At 42.6% G+C, this 14,331-nt stretch overlaps 1 protein-coding gene across 2 annotated transcripts in view; it reads left to right on the top strand.

Moving 5' to 3' along the window:
* The window catches only part of DOCK2 (dedicator of cytokinesis 2), a 422,892-nt gene that overhangs the window by 27,537 nt on the left and 381,024 nt on the right, over positions 1 to 14,331 (top strand). For both annotated transcript variants that reach the window (XM_047091278.1, XM_047091279.1), the window contains exons 3-6: positions 2,636 to 2,676; positions 3,764 to 3,819; positions 4,312 to 4,408; positions 7,049 to 7,197. In XM_047091278.1, the coding sequence (XP_046947234.1) occupies positions 2,636 to 2,676; positions 3,764 to 3,819; positions 4,312 to 4,408; positions 7,049 to 7,197 (343 nt within the window). The remainder of the gene's footprint in view (positions 1 to 2,635; positions 2,677 to 3,763; positions 3,820 to 4,311; positions 4,409 to 7,048; positions 7,198 to 14,331) is intronic.

Raw genomic sequence — 14,331 nt, 5'->3', positions numbered from 1 at the left:
TCTGCCTGGTCAGGTCTTGGAGTACAGCCAGATACAGCTGACAGATGACCAGATTAGGGAGCCGACATCAGGAGTCATGGAAGTCAATGGCCCAGCAGAGGTGGAGATGTCAGGAAAAAGTCCTAAGGAGAGCCCTGATGCAGTCAATGCATTATAATTATCTTGCAAGTGGAGGTGGTAATAAGCCCTTCTCATCAAGGATCACAGGATATTTATTTCTTAAAGTACTTAGCCCAGTGTCATGTACGTAGTAGGTGAACCATCAGTGTTGATTGAACTTGAATCTTGGAAACAGAACGTGTATGCTGGGTAATAGTCAATAGATTCCTTGCTCAGGAGTGAGCTGAAGTTCTAAGAATCAGAAAAGCTACAAGGTGTCCGTAGGTAACTGAGCCTCAAGGGTCTGAGCAGGCAGAGTTCCTGGACCAGGGATTCAAGGGATCCTGATCATGGAGATCCTGTCATGGAGAAGCAGATGTACGCATGAGCTCTGGGTAGGGACTTTTGGTCCCTTGATTGTTTTCCTAGTCTCTGGTAGATTTTGGTGGCTTTGGCCATCAGGTAGATTCAGGTCACTACAACTATGAGACCCTTGTCTGTATTTGTGCTCTAAGAGAACTTTTTCTGTATATGTACTCATCACACAGTGGCTAATGTGGCAGAAAAGCATTGAGGGCTGGCTTTGAAGCCACACAGATTTGCCCTTGAACCCTGGCTGTGTGATTTGGCTCAGTACATCAACTGACTTGAATTTCAATTTCTTCATCTATAAAATGGGAATGATGATACTTGGCTCATAGTATTGATATGAGGACTAAATGAGAAAATGCATGTACAACACTTAACATACAGCTTTGCCTATATTAAGCAATCAAAAAATGGTGGCTAGTAATATTCCAAAGATGTTCTTATTTAGTTGGTGGCATGGGGTAGAACTGCAAACAAAGGAGTTGTTATAGTGCACGGCTGTGGAGTGTCATCTCTGCGGAGTCAGATGCTTGGGTTTAAATCTTAGTTACATCACTGACTAGCTGTGTGACCATGAGCAAGCTGCTTAATCATTCTGTGCCTCTCTATTTTCATTTGCAAAACTAAGGCAATAATAGTATCTACTCTATAGGATTATTGTGAAGATTAATTTATAACTTGAAAGAAACAAAACAAAACCTTTACCAGCATTGACGCTATTGCTAATGGTTAATTATTCCCAGTAGTTATGGACAGATTATTAGGAGTGTAAACATAGAATGTGATGCCTCATGATGTTTTACAGCACTGGAAGTACTCAGCTGGAAAGTAGCTTAGTAGGGATATAGTTTTGGGGATTCAGATATTGAGAGGATGGAAATATTAGGCAACCATCATACTCCTTCCTGCATCAGACAGGAAGCGCAATGTGATGGCCATGTACATTCAAATCCTGACATTGTCACTTATTATCTGTGTAACCCTGGGCAAATTACTTCTCTCTGCCTCAGGTAGGTCATTCTTTTGTAAAATGGGATAATTATAGTTCCTACCTCATCGCGGTCACGAGGGTTAAGAGACTTCATACATGAAGAGTGCCTAAAACAGTACTTTATTCCAAACCGGAGATTCCTTTTCTCTAACTTTTTTCTTCTCTCCTTCCTTTTCTCCTTCTCTCCTTCCCTTTCTTTCTGTTTCTCAAAATAGGAGCCACTGTGGGCACCTGTTGCTTTGAGTTTTCTTTAGGACCTGACCTTCAAGCTGCCTCATGACTGTGAATGGTGACTTTGCATTTCAACTTGTTTGTTTGGGGGCTTGCACGTATGTCTGTTGAGAACATATTTCGACAACAATCTGTCAGCCCAGTAATGAGGGTTTGCTAATGAGGCTCCCGACAGACGCTTTTTATTTACAAAGATGACAAATGCCACCACTTGGCTGTGCTTGAATTATTCCAAAGGCCAGTGGGCTCATTATAGTCATCAATACTTGCTACACCAAGGCTCATTTTGTTTGAGACTGTGTATAATTTGGATTTCTGTTAATTGAATCATTTTTGAAGTTCTTGCAAAGGGAAGAATCTTTTAAAATTCCTGTCCTTTTACCCATCTCTGAACTTGTCTGTTTTGTAATGACTAACTTTTGCAAATCACATATTAGACACCATTTGCTGCTGTTAAAACTGTGTGTATAATTTTAGTATGTTTGCCAAACTCCCTCAGCCTTTGTACGTCTCTAAGGAAGAGGTTGAAGCATGCATCTGAACACGGGGCCCAGGCAGGTAATGGGAATAAGTGAGGGGCTGGGTGGAGGCTGGTGAGTTGAGGCACCTGTTCTGTGTGATGAGACCAGCTGCTCCTCGCCGTCAGCCTACTGAGGCCGTGGGGAAGCACTAGCCACTGTCACTGGGCCTCCTATTTTTCCAAAAGGAGGAAATTCGCATTGTTGTGTGAGATCTCTGTATTTTTAGATGATTTTTGGAGATGTTGGCAATGATTTCAACAGCTTGTTGAAGCCTAGGGCCTTCCAGACTTGGATTTGTGCCTGAGGTCTAAAGCACTTCACAGTAGTTTCTTTGCTACTTAAAAACAAGCAGAACAACAACAAAAACCAGCAATAAGCTTGTAAGAGTAGATAAGAGACCTGTTTGTTTATTTTCTCTTTGCAGATTGGTATAGGGGATACCTCCTAAAGCACAAAATGTTACAGGTAAGGTCAATTCGTTTTTACTTGAAACAATACTGGATGTCTTTACATGATGCTGCAATCCCTTTGGGCAATTACCAACCTCTGTAGCTCATCAGCACATTTGTCTCATCTCTCCTTCTTTGTGTCCTGTGCTTTTCCACCTCTACACCTCGGCACTTGCTGTGTCTCAGCTCCCTTCCACTTAAGGCTAACCTCGGCAGCTCTCTGTTCCTTCTGACTTTTTCTGATAGGCCAGTTGCATATGATTTCCCCCTTCCGTGACTCCCCATGGAATTGTACATGTTTTGTTTGAAATTCATCTTCTGCTGCCTTTCTCTAGAGTTGTTTGGGTGCATTCATCATTTCCTCCTCTCACAGAGACAAGTCCAGTCTCTGCCTTTGGGGAGTTCACCTGTTCCAACCCCATGTTACGCCATCATCTCCATGATAGCGGGCACCTATTTTACTGGTCTTATTGCTCACCGTGTCTAGGGTGGACGCAGATGCCTCCAGCGGGCACCCTGGTTAATTTATGAAGGAATTTGCAAGTAATTGATAAACTTCTCTTGCTAACTGAGACAAGCTTATGGGGCAAGGAAATAAGACACTTCTTCCGTCCTCTCTGGCATTGCTGTATTGGGAGGCATGATTCCACTCTGCTGTCCAAAGAACAATGAAATAAATCCAGGGAAAAATGGGTCTTATATCAAATAGCCCACATGCAACCAAGGACACTGTTGCTTTAGGACCTGACCTTCTAGCTATTTGTGACTGTGAAGAGTGACTGCTTTCCTGGAATTGGGCAGGAGAGGGGAGAGACAAAGCACCTTGTTTCTCTTAGAGCGAGTCTTTTTTTCTTTTTTTTTTTTTTTTTTGTCCTGTCTTGTCCAAAATAGGACTGAAGCATCCTCGGGATTCTAGGGCTATTATGAGATCTAGAACAACTGGTGGAGAACTGGCTAGAAAGAACTAGACCTAAGAGAATGAGTTATTCCTTTAAAGTTGGAGGGTTTTTACCAGTCAATAGCTTTTGGGAAAAACCACAAAGGCCTCAGGTTTGTGGGGATATGTCATTTTATTTTATTTTATCTTATTTTATTCCCAACAGGGCATTTTCCCTAGATCCTTTATCCACATCAAGGAAGTGACAGTGGAGAAAAGAAGGTATTTGTCATTCTTCACCAGACTTGACCCTCCCACAGCTCCCAGATGCCTCTGTCCTGTCTGCTTTGAAAACCTAACTTGGCAGATGTGAATCAGCTGATCCCTCTTCTTCGTGCCCATGTTTATTTGTGTGTCTCCTTTTCCTCATGAAATGGGAGATCTAATCCAAGTTGATTGCTGTTCAGACCTGGTGATGAGGGAGTATTAGGAAGTTGGAGAATCAAACTTTTCACTGGCAGCTGCCTTTGAACTATATTAAAGTAGATTAAGCCTGAATAACGAGCTTGAAGGGCCCACCCTAGTGAAGGAGGACATTAAAAAAGAAGCTCCTTGCATTTGCATAATGTAATTGGTGTGGCTATTGGAGGCGGTTCAGTCTCTTGCCAACAAGGGCCCTCTTAGCAGCTGCAGCTTAATGCAAATTTGCCAGCATTTTATCTTGTTAGCACCTGGGTCTCAATTTCACAGAGTTCTGTCTCCCACCTTAAATAGAAATATCGAGAACATCATTCCTGCAGAAATTCCTCTGGCACAAGAAGTGACAACGACACTTTGGGAGTGGGGCAGCATCTGGAAACAGCTCTACGTGGTGAGACTCAAAACCCTGATCCCTGGGATGCTTACTGCAGTCTTTGTATGGTTCACATTTGGAATTCATCCTTGAGCAGGGCAGGCCAAGGTGGCCTCGGCATCATAGTAGAGAACAAACAGTAGGAGTACATCGAGGCCCAGAGAGATTAGGTAACTTTCTCAAAGCCACACAGCAAGCTTGTGACTGAGCCATAATAAACGGGGGTCTGATGTGATCCTTCGGCTTTAAAACTAGTGCAAAAGTTTTCGTTAAAAGATAAAGCTTCCTTTAATGGGACTTTTTATTACATTTTAATAAACCCTGGGGACTTTAATTTGGTAGTCTACTGATAATACCTTGAGAAATACCGTCTTATATTTTAATTAACTAATGGTTGTTGTCCTTAGATCTATGAATAAGTTTTGACCCTGGAAAAACAAAGAGTGCATTTTACATGTGTTTTCCCTGTATTGAAGCAAATCTAATTTTAAATCCTCCTTTGATGCTTCTAAACTTCCTAATGAAAGCAATTAGCTAAGAAAACCAGTAAGCTGAGAGTGAAAACGTCAACCGGGGCTTACCGCATCTTTGTTACAGCCCTGTGTTCACCTGCTGGTATGTACACATGCTATTTGTAGACTTAACTTTTATGGTCATCAATATCAACTCCCGTGTGGATACTTCGTATTATATGGTAATCGGCACATCCAGTTGTATAGGTTTCCCAAAAGTTGTTAGGAAAGTTTAGGGGGAGAACAGTAACTTGAAGCTAAAGCGGTTAATCATTCACCTCCACTACCCCCTTTTAAACATAGCATACACACGCAATGTGGCAACTTGTCATTTTCCCTTAAAAAATCTTTAAATATCAAGTCCATTGTGCCCTTTGCCCTAGTAAAGAGAACCTTAAACTTCCGGTATTTCAGTATCACCTTCATGATTCTTGCCGTGTCTATGTACCACCTGTACGATATTTACTTAATACCTAAATTGGCTCCCTTTTTAGTAAACTAAAATAACGTACTTAATAAATTATGCAGCCTTCCATGCCTTCCAACAACAACTTCCCATTCTCCAACACTGACTGGATGCCTTATAATTCAATTCAGTTCTAACACTGCCTACCCAGAGTCAGTTTCAGATTCCATAGGTTTAAGGACTGAGTCCTACAAGGTTGCCCTCGCTTAGGATGCCAGTTGCAAGTCCCGGGTTCCCAGGCTACCTACACTTCTGTCCAAACTTAATACAAATTCAGGGGTCCATCATTCCTCTCCACCTCTATGTGGGGGCTCGTAATTCCTTAGAACAACTCACAGAGCTCTGGAAAGAGCTGTACTCATGGTTACTGTTTTACTATAAAGGCTGCAATGCAGAAAAGCCAAAAGGAAGATATATACAGGTAAAGGAATGGGGTGGGTAAGCACAGAGCTTCCATGCCTTCTCTGGGCATGCCACTTTCTCTGCACGAAGCATGCTCATCTGGGAAGCGCCAGGAACCTTACTGATTGAGAGTTTTAATCAAAGTTTCATTACATAGGCATGATTGTTAAATCATTGGACATTGGTGATTAGGCTCCATCCCCAGCCCCCCCCTCCCTGAAGGGAAGAGTGAGGGGGGTATGGCTGAAAGTTCCAACTCTCTAATCACATAGTGGGTTCCTCTCACATCCAGCCCCCATCCTGAAGCTGTCTAGGGGACCATCAGGAGTCACATCATTAGCATAAACTCAGGTATGGTCAAAAGGAACTCATTATGAATAAAAAAAAAAATGCTGTTATCACTCAGGATGTTCCAAGGGCTTTAGGAGCTCTGTGCTGAGAACTGGGGACAAAGAACAAATTATATATATATATATATATATATATATATATATATATATATATAATTATATATATTTATATATATTATTATATCACACATGCTTTCCCAAATGGAAAGCCAAAAGTGCTTGGCACAATTAGAAGAACATTATCAAATAAATACAATGAAAACAAGTCAATGTTATTAAGTGCTTGCTATAGTACCTGTCAAAAGCTCTGAGCTGAAGACCTCTCTCTTTGTTAAAAAAAAAAAAAAATGGACAAATGTGAGAGAGGGGTTAAAGACAACATTACCATGAAACTGCACCTTTCTCCTTCCTTTGTACAGAAGGATGGAGGAAGAATGGAAGAAAATCACCATATGCGTCCATGTTATTTAACATTGTGTCTTTCTATCACCAAAAGCTGTTGTGTCCCACAGGTTGTGCACATGTCACACTTGGGGGACTGCTGCCCTAGAAATAGGCCTCTATCACCAGAAAAACGGCCCTAGTTTCCAGCCTTAAATGTCCTGAGCACTGGGACCTGCATTACAGCAGATATTCATGGCATTGCTGCTCAACAAGTATCTTTTCTGATAAGAGTCAGAAATCACCTGTTCTTTAACCAAGAAGTGATTGGGATTATTAGTTTCATTTCTGGAAATCCCTGGGGCCCAGGGGGAGGAACTTTGTGGATGACTGAGACTACCACCTAATCCCCCTTTGTAGCTGGGTAGGGGCCAGGAGAGATGCTCAAGTCATGGCCCCTGAATATGTCTGACTTTGGCACAGTTTGCCACATAGATACCCACACACACCCTCGGTGCATGTGACTGTGCATTCTTTTTTCTCGTAGGCCAGCAAAAAGGATCGGTTCCTGCAGGTGCAAGCCATGATGTACGACCTGATGGAGTGGCGGTCCCAGCTCCTCTCAGGAACTCTGCCTAAGGACGAGTTGAAGGAACTGAAGCAGAAAGTCACATCCAAAATAGACTATGGCAACAAGTAACCTCTCTTTCCTCTGCAAAGATGCTCTTTTCTCTTACCCACCCCCCTTCTTTCCTGTCTCCCTACAGAGAAGCTTGGTTTCATTTTTAGATACAAGTTTGCCACTTTCTATTTGAGAGAAGGCTGTTACCAACGCCATGCTTGTGTGCCTTTCTTATCACCCCGGTGGGATCTGGGGACATGCAAGTGGAGGGAGGGCTTGCTTTTACAGGGGTTATTACTGGGCTGAGAGATTTAGGACACTCATTTAACCTACTTCCGAGGGGCTGGGGAACACAGTCATGCTGGTTCACTTTTGGCTTAGTTGTCATTTTATTCCTGCACTTAACAAAACTCTCCCTTAAATCCCAGTGTGAGATTTAAATGTCCCTTCCCCCATCCTAAATTATCCACCCCACATGCCATCAGCTAACTCCTATGCATAGTCACAAAAGTGTTTCCTCAAAAGGGAAGAAGCAGGGTTGGAATTTAGATGTTCTGAAGTTAAGGAGAACATGAAACAATTTTTTAGGCAGGACAACCCACTGATAATAATAGTAGTGATAATAATATTATAAAGTAACATTTAATCTGAGTTGTTATGCACCGGGCTTGATGCTAAGTGTTTTACATTTATTGTCTTATTTAATTCTTATAACAGCCCTATGGGGCATGCAGTTTTATTATCCGCACTTTAGTTTTTTTTTCAGATGAAGAAACCAAGGCTTTTAAAGAGGTCAAGTAATTTGTCCAGAATCACATAGCTAGTAATGGCAGAACCAGAATTTAGAACCAAGCAGTCTGGCTCCAGAGTCCATGGGCCTCTCCACTATGGTACCTGGTTAGCATTGGAGAACTGTAAATCTTCACCCCCTCTCCCGGCATTTGGATGCCCTCCAAATCCTACTCGTTTGTTTATTCATCCCAACAACAAACATGTATTGAACGCTTATGATTGGCCTGATATCTTGCCAGCTGTTGAGGCTGTAGATGTCAAAGTTCCTGTCTGCTAAGAGACCAGTCTGGTTAGGAGGAAGCTACAAGTAAACTATTGTTATGTATTGTGTTAAGTTTGATGGCTTACCAAGCAAGAGTACTCTTAATTCGCCATGGAAAAGGAAGTCAAAGGAGGCTTCCTGAAGGAGGTAACCCTGAGGGGAATTTTGAAAAATAAAGAAGTGTTAAGTAGGCTAAAAAAAAGGAAGGCAGTAGTGTGTGAGAGAGCATGGCATGTTTAGAGGATTGTGAAATGGGTCAGAAGGCTGGGACTTACGTCCGAGGGGGAAGTAGAAAGAGTCTATTCAATGGGAGTAAGAAGAAAATTTCTTAGCAGCCAGGCTTTCTTGCTTTTGTCATATGCACTGAGGAAGAAGATCCATATGCACTAGGAAAGTCAGTGGGTCCAGCTTACACCTGCTTCCCATCCCAGAAGCATGGTCCCTCTGCCGGTTCCCCTGCTGGCAGCTGGCAAGCGTGTCCAAATCTGCTTATAATGCACATCATCCCAGAGCGACAGGAAGAGTTTGCCACACAGCTGCTGCCACCGTTGGTGCGGTGACATCTTTAGCTGAGTACAGTCACAGCTGAGAGTGTGAGAAGTGAGGGAGTTTTGCTGCTTTGCAATAATGGCATCTGTGACCTTCAGATGTTTCTTCACAGGGTTCCTAAGAAAAGGGGCCAAGGATGGAAGAAATGGTCACCACCCATAGGAAGCCTTCTCTGATTGTCCCCTACCCACCCCTGGCTGGGTTAGGTGCTCTTGTAGGCCCTTAGCACCCCAAGAGTAATCACCTCTTTACTGGCTTGTCTCCCCTGCTGTGATGGGCACTCTCTAATACAGTGACCATTTAATTCATCTCTTGTGGTGGGAACAGGGTCTGCACACAGGAGGCACTCAGTGAATGATGGCTGGATGAATACATGAATGTTGGTGAGAGGAGAAAGAGGAGGAGGGCACCTGCCCCCTTCAGTTGTGTCTCTGCAGCATTGCCTCAACCAACCCTGAGCTTTCAGTTTCAGTTCCCTTTGGGGAAGTGAGAGGCATCCTTGGAGACTGAGGCCCTGAGCTGGGGGGTGGCCCATGATTCTTGCCTCCCTTTCCTGATGACTTCAGCTGGCAGGGAGGGAGATTTGGACACCTTCAATTAACACTGGCCTGGTGTCTTGGGAGGTCAGAGCTCTGATATGGGGTGGGTGGCTTCCTGAAAGCCAAAAGGGCAGACCTCTGGGCAGAGTGTCAGGAGCTGTGGTGAGGTACATCATCCTCAGGCTGTTGAGCCAGGAATTAAGTGATGGAGGACTGACCAGAATCAGCCTGTTTCTCTTCTTTGTTCCTTCATTCAGACATCAAACTTTTTGAGCACATGCTAGGCCTCGAGGCCTAGCATTTACAAAAAACATTTACAAAAAACAGCCACTATATGGACAACAAAAAGCAAGCAGTGAGAACCAACAATAACTTGCTAAGTACCTGCCAGGCGCTGTTTTAAGCACTTTTCATGCATTAACTCGGTTAGGTTCCATGACAACTCTATGAGGTAGGTAGGTGCTATTATCGTCTCTGTTTCTCAGATGAGGAAACTGAGGCTCAAAGAGTGATTAGGTCATTTTTCCCCAGATGACTGAAATTTGAACCAAGTAGGTTGGCTTTAGAATTCAAGTGCTTGACTACTGCATTCTGTTGCCTCCAAGGACTGTGGATTAATATGGGAGAGAGAGAAGTGAACAGACTCTTGAGTAGGAATTCATGCATTTCATGAGAGCAGGAAGCATGGACCAGAAGGTGGGGGTTGGGGGCGGGGAGGAGACAGGCAGGTGGCTAGCATCTGCCCTAATGTAACAAAACTAGTGGGGATTATGAGGACAAAAATTGAGAAGGAGAAAGAGAGAGAGAGAGAGAGAATGGGAGGAGCTCAGAGAACGAGAGCATGGAGGGGAAGGCAGACAGGGGCTGGAAACTTGAGGGCCTAAGTGCCAAGTAAAGAAGTTTGGATTTGTCCAGACGATCTGGAGCCACATAAGGAGCCACTTCTGTTTTCATTACCATTAAATTTTTTTTGTTTTTGGAAAATGCATGCAGTGGGAGCTTCTTCCCCTGCCTTTGTTTTCAGTTCATTTTATCACTTTCTCGAACAGAAGAGAGCAGTGTGGGGCTACCTCTGAGAATAAACTGCTAAAATGCTCATTTCTCCAAAGCAAATGGTCTGCTGTTCAGTTGGGAGACAGCCTCTCCTGACCCTGGGTTGTGGGAATCCTGACAGCCTGGCCTGTGACTACTAAAGCTGCTAAAATTCCACACGAGACTGGTAATGGGCAAGCTTCCTGGTCTCCAAGAAGTGAGGAATCCTCAAATGACTCCTCCAAATCCCAAGATAGCTGGACCCAGAGAATGTTTTATTCATACATTTTAGAACCGAATCCACTTTGATAAATTTTGAAGAGAAAGAACTAGAGAGATCTTGGCATTAAATTATGTATTGGCTATGCTCCATCTTTTCTGAGGTCACGCGAGTCTCTACTCAGCATTAGTTGAAAGCATTTATACCCCCGTAGCATTGCCTGTTCGCAGCATGGCTGTGCAACGTTATGAGTCATATCTAGTTGGAAGTTAATCTCCTAATGAATGTGGACAAATGGGTGAACTTGGCTCCCTTCTGTTTGCATTTGGATGAGATGAGAGATGTGCTTCTCAGTCCAGTTCTCAAATAAGAGATGAAAACGTCGTCTCCTTCACTTGTCTTTGCTGCCCTTGCAGAATATGGAACTCAGTAGTGGTGCCTAAGCAGGACTCCTATTGGCCTTCTCAGAGTCTCCACCAGCTCTCTTTGTATAGACAGCTGAGGCCCTCCATCTCAACATCAAGTGCAAAAGCAGCCTCACATCAAGGCCTCTGCAAACCTACCCTTGTCCCCTAATCCAGTACCACGCCTAAGCACCTCCAATTTAGAAAGTATACCATAGAGGTTAAGAGTCAGACCAGGATGCCATATTACTTTTTCACTAGCTATGTGACTTTGGGCAAATTAATTAGCCCCTATATCTTTGGTCTTTTCTTCATCTGTAAAATGGGTATGTTAACAGTATATATGCCTCATAAGGTTTTTGTAAGCGTTAAGTGCATTAGCATACGTAAAATATTCAACATACGTGAGCTTACCGCAAGTGCTGTGCATTTGCTGTTACTAGTATCACTGATGCCAATCAGAATGGCAGATGCTGTTGCAACAAATCAATACCAAGCAGGGGAAACCTTGTGGCCTAGAAGTCAAAGAGTTAATGAGCAAGCTCTGGGTAATGAGCAGTATATCTGAGATTCCCCCCCAACAGCTATGTTCAAAATGTTGTTGAATAGATAACATAGAAATACCTTTTCTGCTATGTTTGCATTATGTTACATTACATTACATTATAATATATTATATTATAAAACAAAGATAAGGCACATGTTTCCTTAGACCCCTCCACCCAAGGTCCTACTTCTCACAGGTGTCCTTGTTAGTAGTATTGGTAGTTTGCTGCTTTTTGTCCAGTCCTTTCTCTCTTTGCTTTTTACTCATGTGCATGTATCCAGGTAATATATCTGGCTTGACTTGTTTACGTAAACATATCATATGCATTTTTCCATACTTTAGCTTTTTTTTAATTTTTTTTTTCAACGTTTATTTATTTTTGGGACAGAGAGAGACAGAGCATGAACGGGGGAGGGGCAGAGAGAGAGGGAGACACAGAATCGGAAACAGGCTCCAGGCTCCGAGCCATCAGCCCAGAGCCCGATGCGGGGCTTGAACTCACGGAGCGCGAGATCGTGACCTGGCTGAAGTCAGATGCTTAACCGACTGTGCCACCCAGGCGCCCCAACCATACTTTAGCTTTTTAATGTTTATTTATTTTGAGAAAGAGCAAGAAAGAGCATGATCAGGGGACAGAGAGAGAGGGCGCGGAGGAGGGATAGAGAGAGTGGGAGACAGAATCCGAAGCAGGCTCCATGCTGTCAGTTTGAACCCACGACCATGAGATCGTGACCTGAGATGAAATCAAGACTTGGGTACTTAACCAACTGAGACACCCAGGTGCCCCCATACTTTATTTTTTCTCACTGAGCTGTATCATTAAACATATTAAAACTATACCCTATTTTTTAAGCCATGCACATGGAATTGCATTATAGGTCACAGTTTATTTAGCCATTTTCCCTATTTTTTAAAAAATATAATTTATTGTCAAATTGGCTTACATACAACACCCAGTGCTCATCCCAACAAGTGCCCTCCTCAGTGCTCACCACCCATTTTCCCCTCTCCCCCACCCCCATCCACCCAGTTTGTTCTCAGTATTCAGGAGTCTCTTGTGGTTTGCCTCCCTCCCTCTCTGTTTGTAACGATTTCTTCCCTCCCACCCCTCCACCCTCATGGTCTTCTGTGATGTTTCTCAAGTTCCACATATGAGTGAAAACATATGGTATCTGTCCTTCTCTGACTGACTTATTTCACTCAGCATAGTACCTTCCAGTTCTATCCATATTGCTACAAATGGCATGATTTCACTCATTCTCATTGCCAAGTAGTATTCCATTGAATATATAAACCACATCTTCTTTATCCATTCATCAGTTGGTGGACATTTAGGCTCTTTCCATTATTTGGCTGTTGTTGAAAGTGCTGATATAAACATTGGGGTATAGATGCCCCTATGCATCAGCACAACTGTATCCCTTGGGTAAATTCCTAGTAGTGCTATTGCTGGGTCATAGATAGATCTATTTTTCATTTTTTGAGGAACCTCCACACGTTTTCCAGAGTGACTGCACCAGTTTGCATTCCCACCAACAGTGCAAGAGGGTTCCCGTTTCTCCACATCCTCGCCAGCATCTGTGGTTTCCTGATTTGTTCATTTTAGCCACTCTGACTGGTGTGAGGTGGTATCTCAGTGTGGCTTTGATTTGTATTTCCCTGATGATGAGTGACATTGAGCATCTTTTCATGTGCCTGTTGGCCATGTGGATGTCTTCTTTGGAAAAATGTCTATTCTTGTCTTTTGCTCATTTCTTCACTGGATTATTTGTTTTTCGGGTGTGGAGTTTAATAAGTTCTTTATAGATTTTGGATACTAGCTCTTTATCCGATATGTCATTTGCAAATATCTTTTCCCATTCTGTGGGTTGCCTTTTAGTTTTATTGATTGTTTCCTTTGTGGTGCAGATGCTTTTTATCTTGATGAGGTCCCAATAGTTCTTTTTGCTTCTAATTCCCTTGCCTTTGGAGATGTGTTGAGCAAGAAATTGCTGTGGCTGAAGTCAAAGAGGTTTTTTCCTGCTCTATCCTCTAGGGTTTTGATAGTTTCCTGTGCCACATTTAGGTCTTTCATCCATTTTGAGTTTAATTTATGTGTATGCTGTAAGAAAGTGGTCCAGTTTCATTCTTCTGCATGTTGCTGTCTAGTTCTCCCAGCACCATTTGCTAAAGAGACTGTCTTTTCTTTCCATTGGGTGCTCTTTCCTGCTTTGTCAAAGATTAATTGGCCATACATTTGTGGGTCCAATTATGGGTTCTCTATTCTATTCCATTGGTCTATGTGTCTGTTTTTGTGCAAATACCATACTGTCTTGATGATTACAGCTTTGTAGTAGAGGCTAAAGTCTGGGATTGTGATGCCTCCTGCTTTGGTTTTCTTCTTCAATATTACTTTGGCTATTTGGGGTCTTTTGTGGCTCCATACAAATTGTAGAATTGTTTCTTCTAGCTTCAAGAAGAATGCCAGTACAATTTTGATTGGGATTGCATTGAATATGTAGATTGCTTTGGGTAGTATTGACATTTTAACAATATTTATTCTTCCAATCCATGAGAATGGAATTTTTTTTTCATTTCTTTGTGTCTTCTTCAATTTCCTTCATAAGGTGTCTATAGTTTTCATCACACAGATCTTTTACATCTTTCGTTTGGTTTATTCCTAGGTATCTTATGATTCTTGGTGCAATCGTGAATGGGATCAGTTTCTTTATTTCTCTTTCTGTTGCTTCATTATTGGTGTATAAAAACACAACCAATTTCTGTACATAGATTTTTGTACCCTGTGACTTTACTGAATTCATGTGTCAGCTCGAGGAGTCTTTTGGTGGATTCTTTCGGGTTTTCCATGTAGAGTATCATGTCG

Source organism: Lynx rufus, unplaced genomic scaffold, assembly GCF_022079265.1.
Source record: "Lynx rufus isolate CCGP_SWC_20201006 ecotype Redwood Valley unplaced genomic scaffold, mLynRuf1.p SCAF_1, whole genome shotgun sequence".
Lineage (NCBI taxonomy): Eukaryota > Metazoa > Chordata > Mammalia > Carnivora > Felidae > Lynx > Lynx rufus.
Note: the sequence above shows the minus strand (reverse complement) of the source record. Positions and strands in the feature narration are given on the sequence as shown.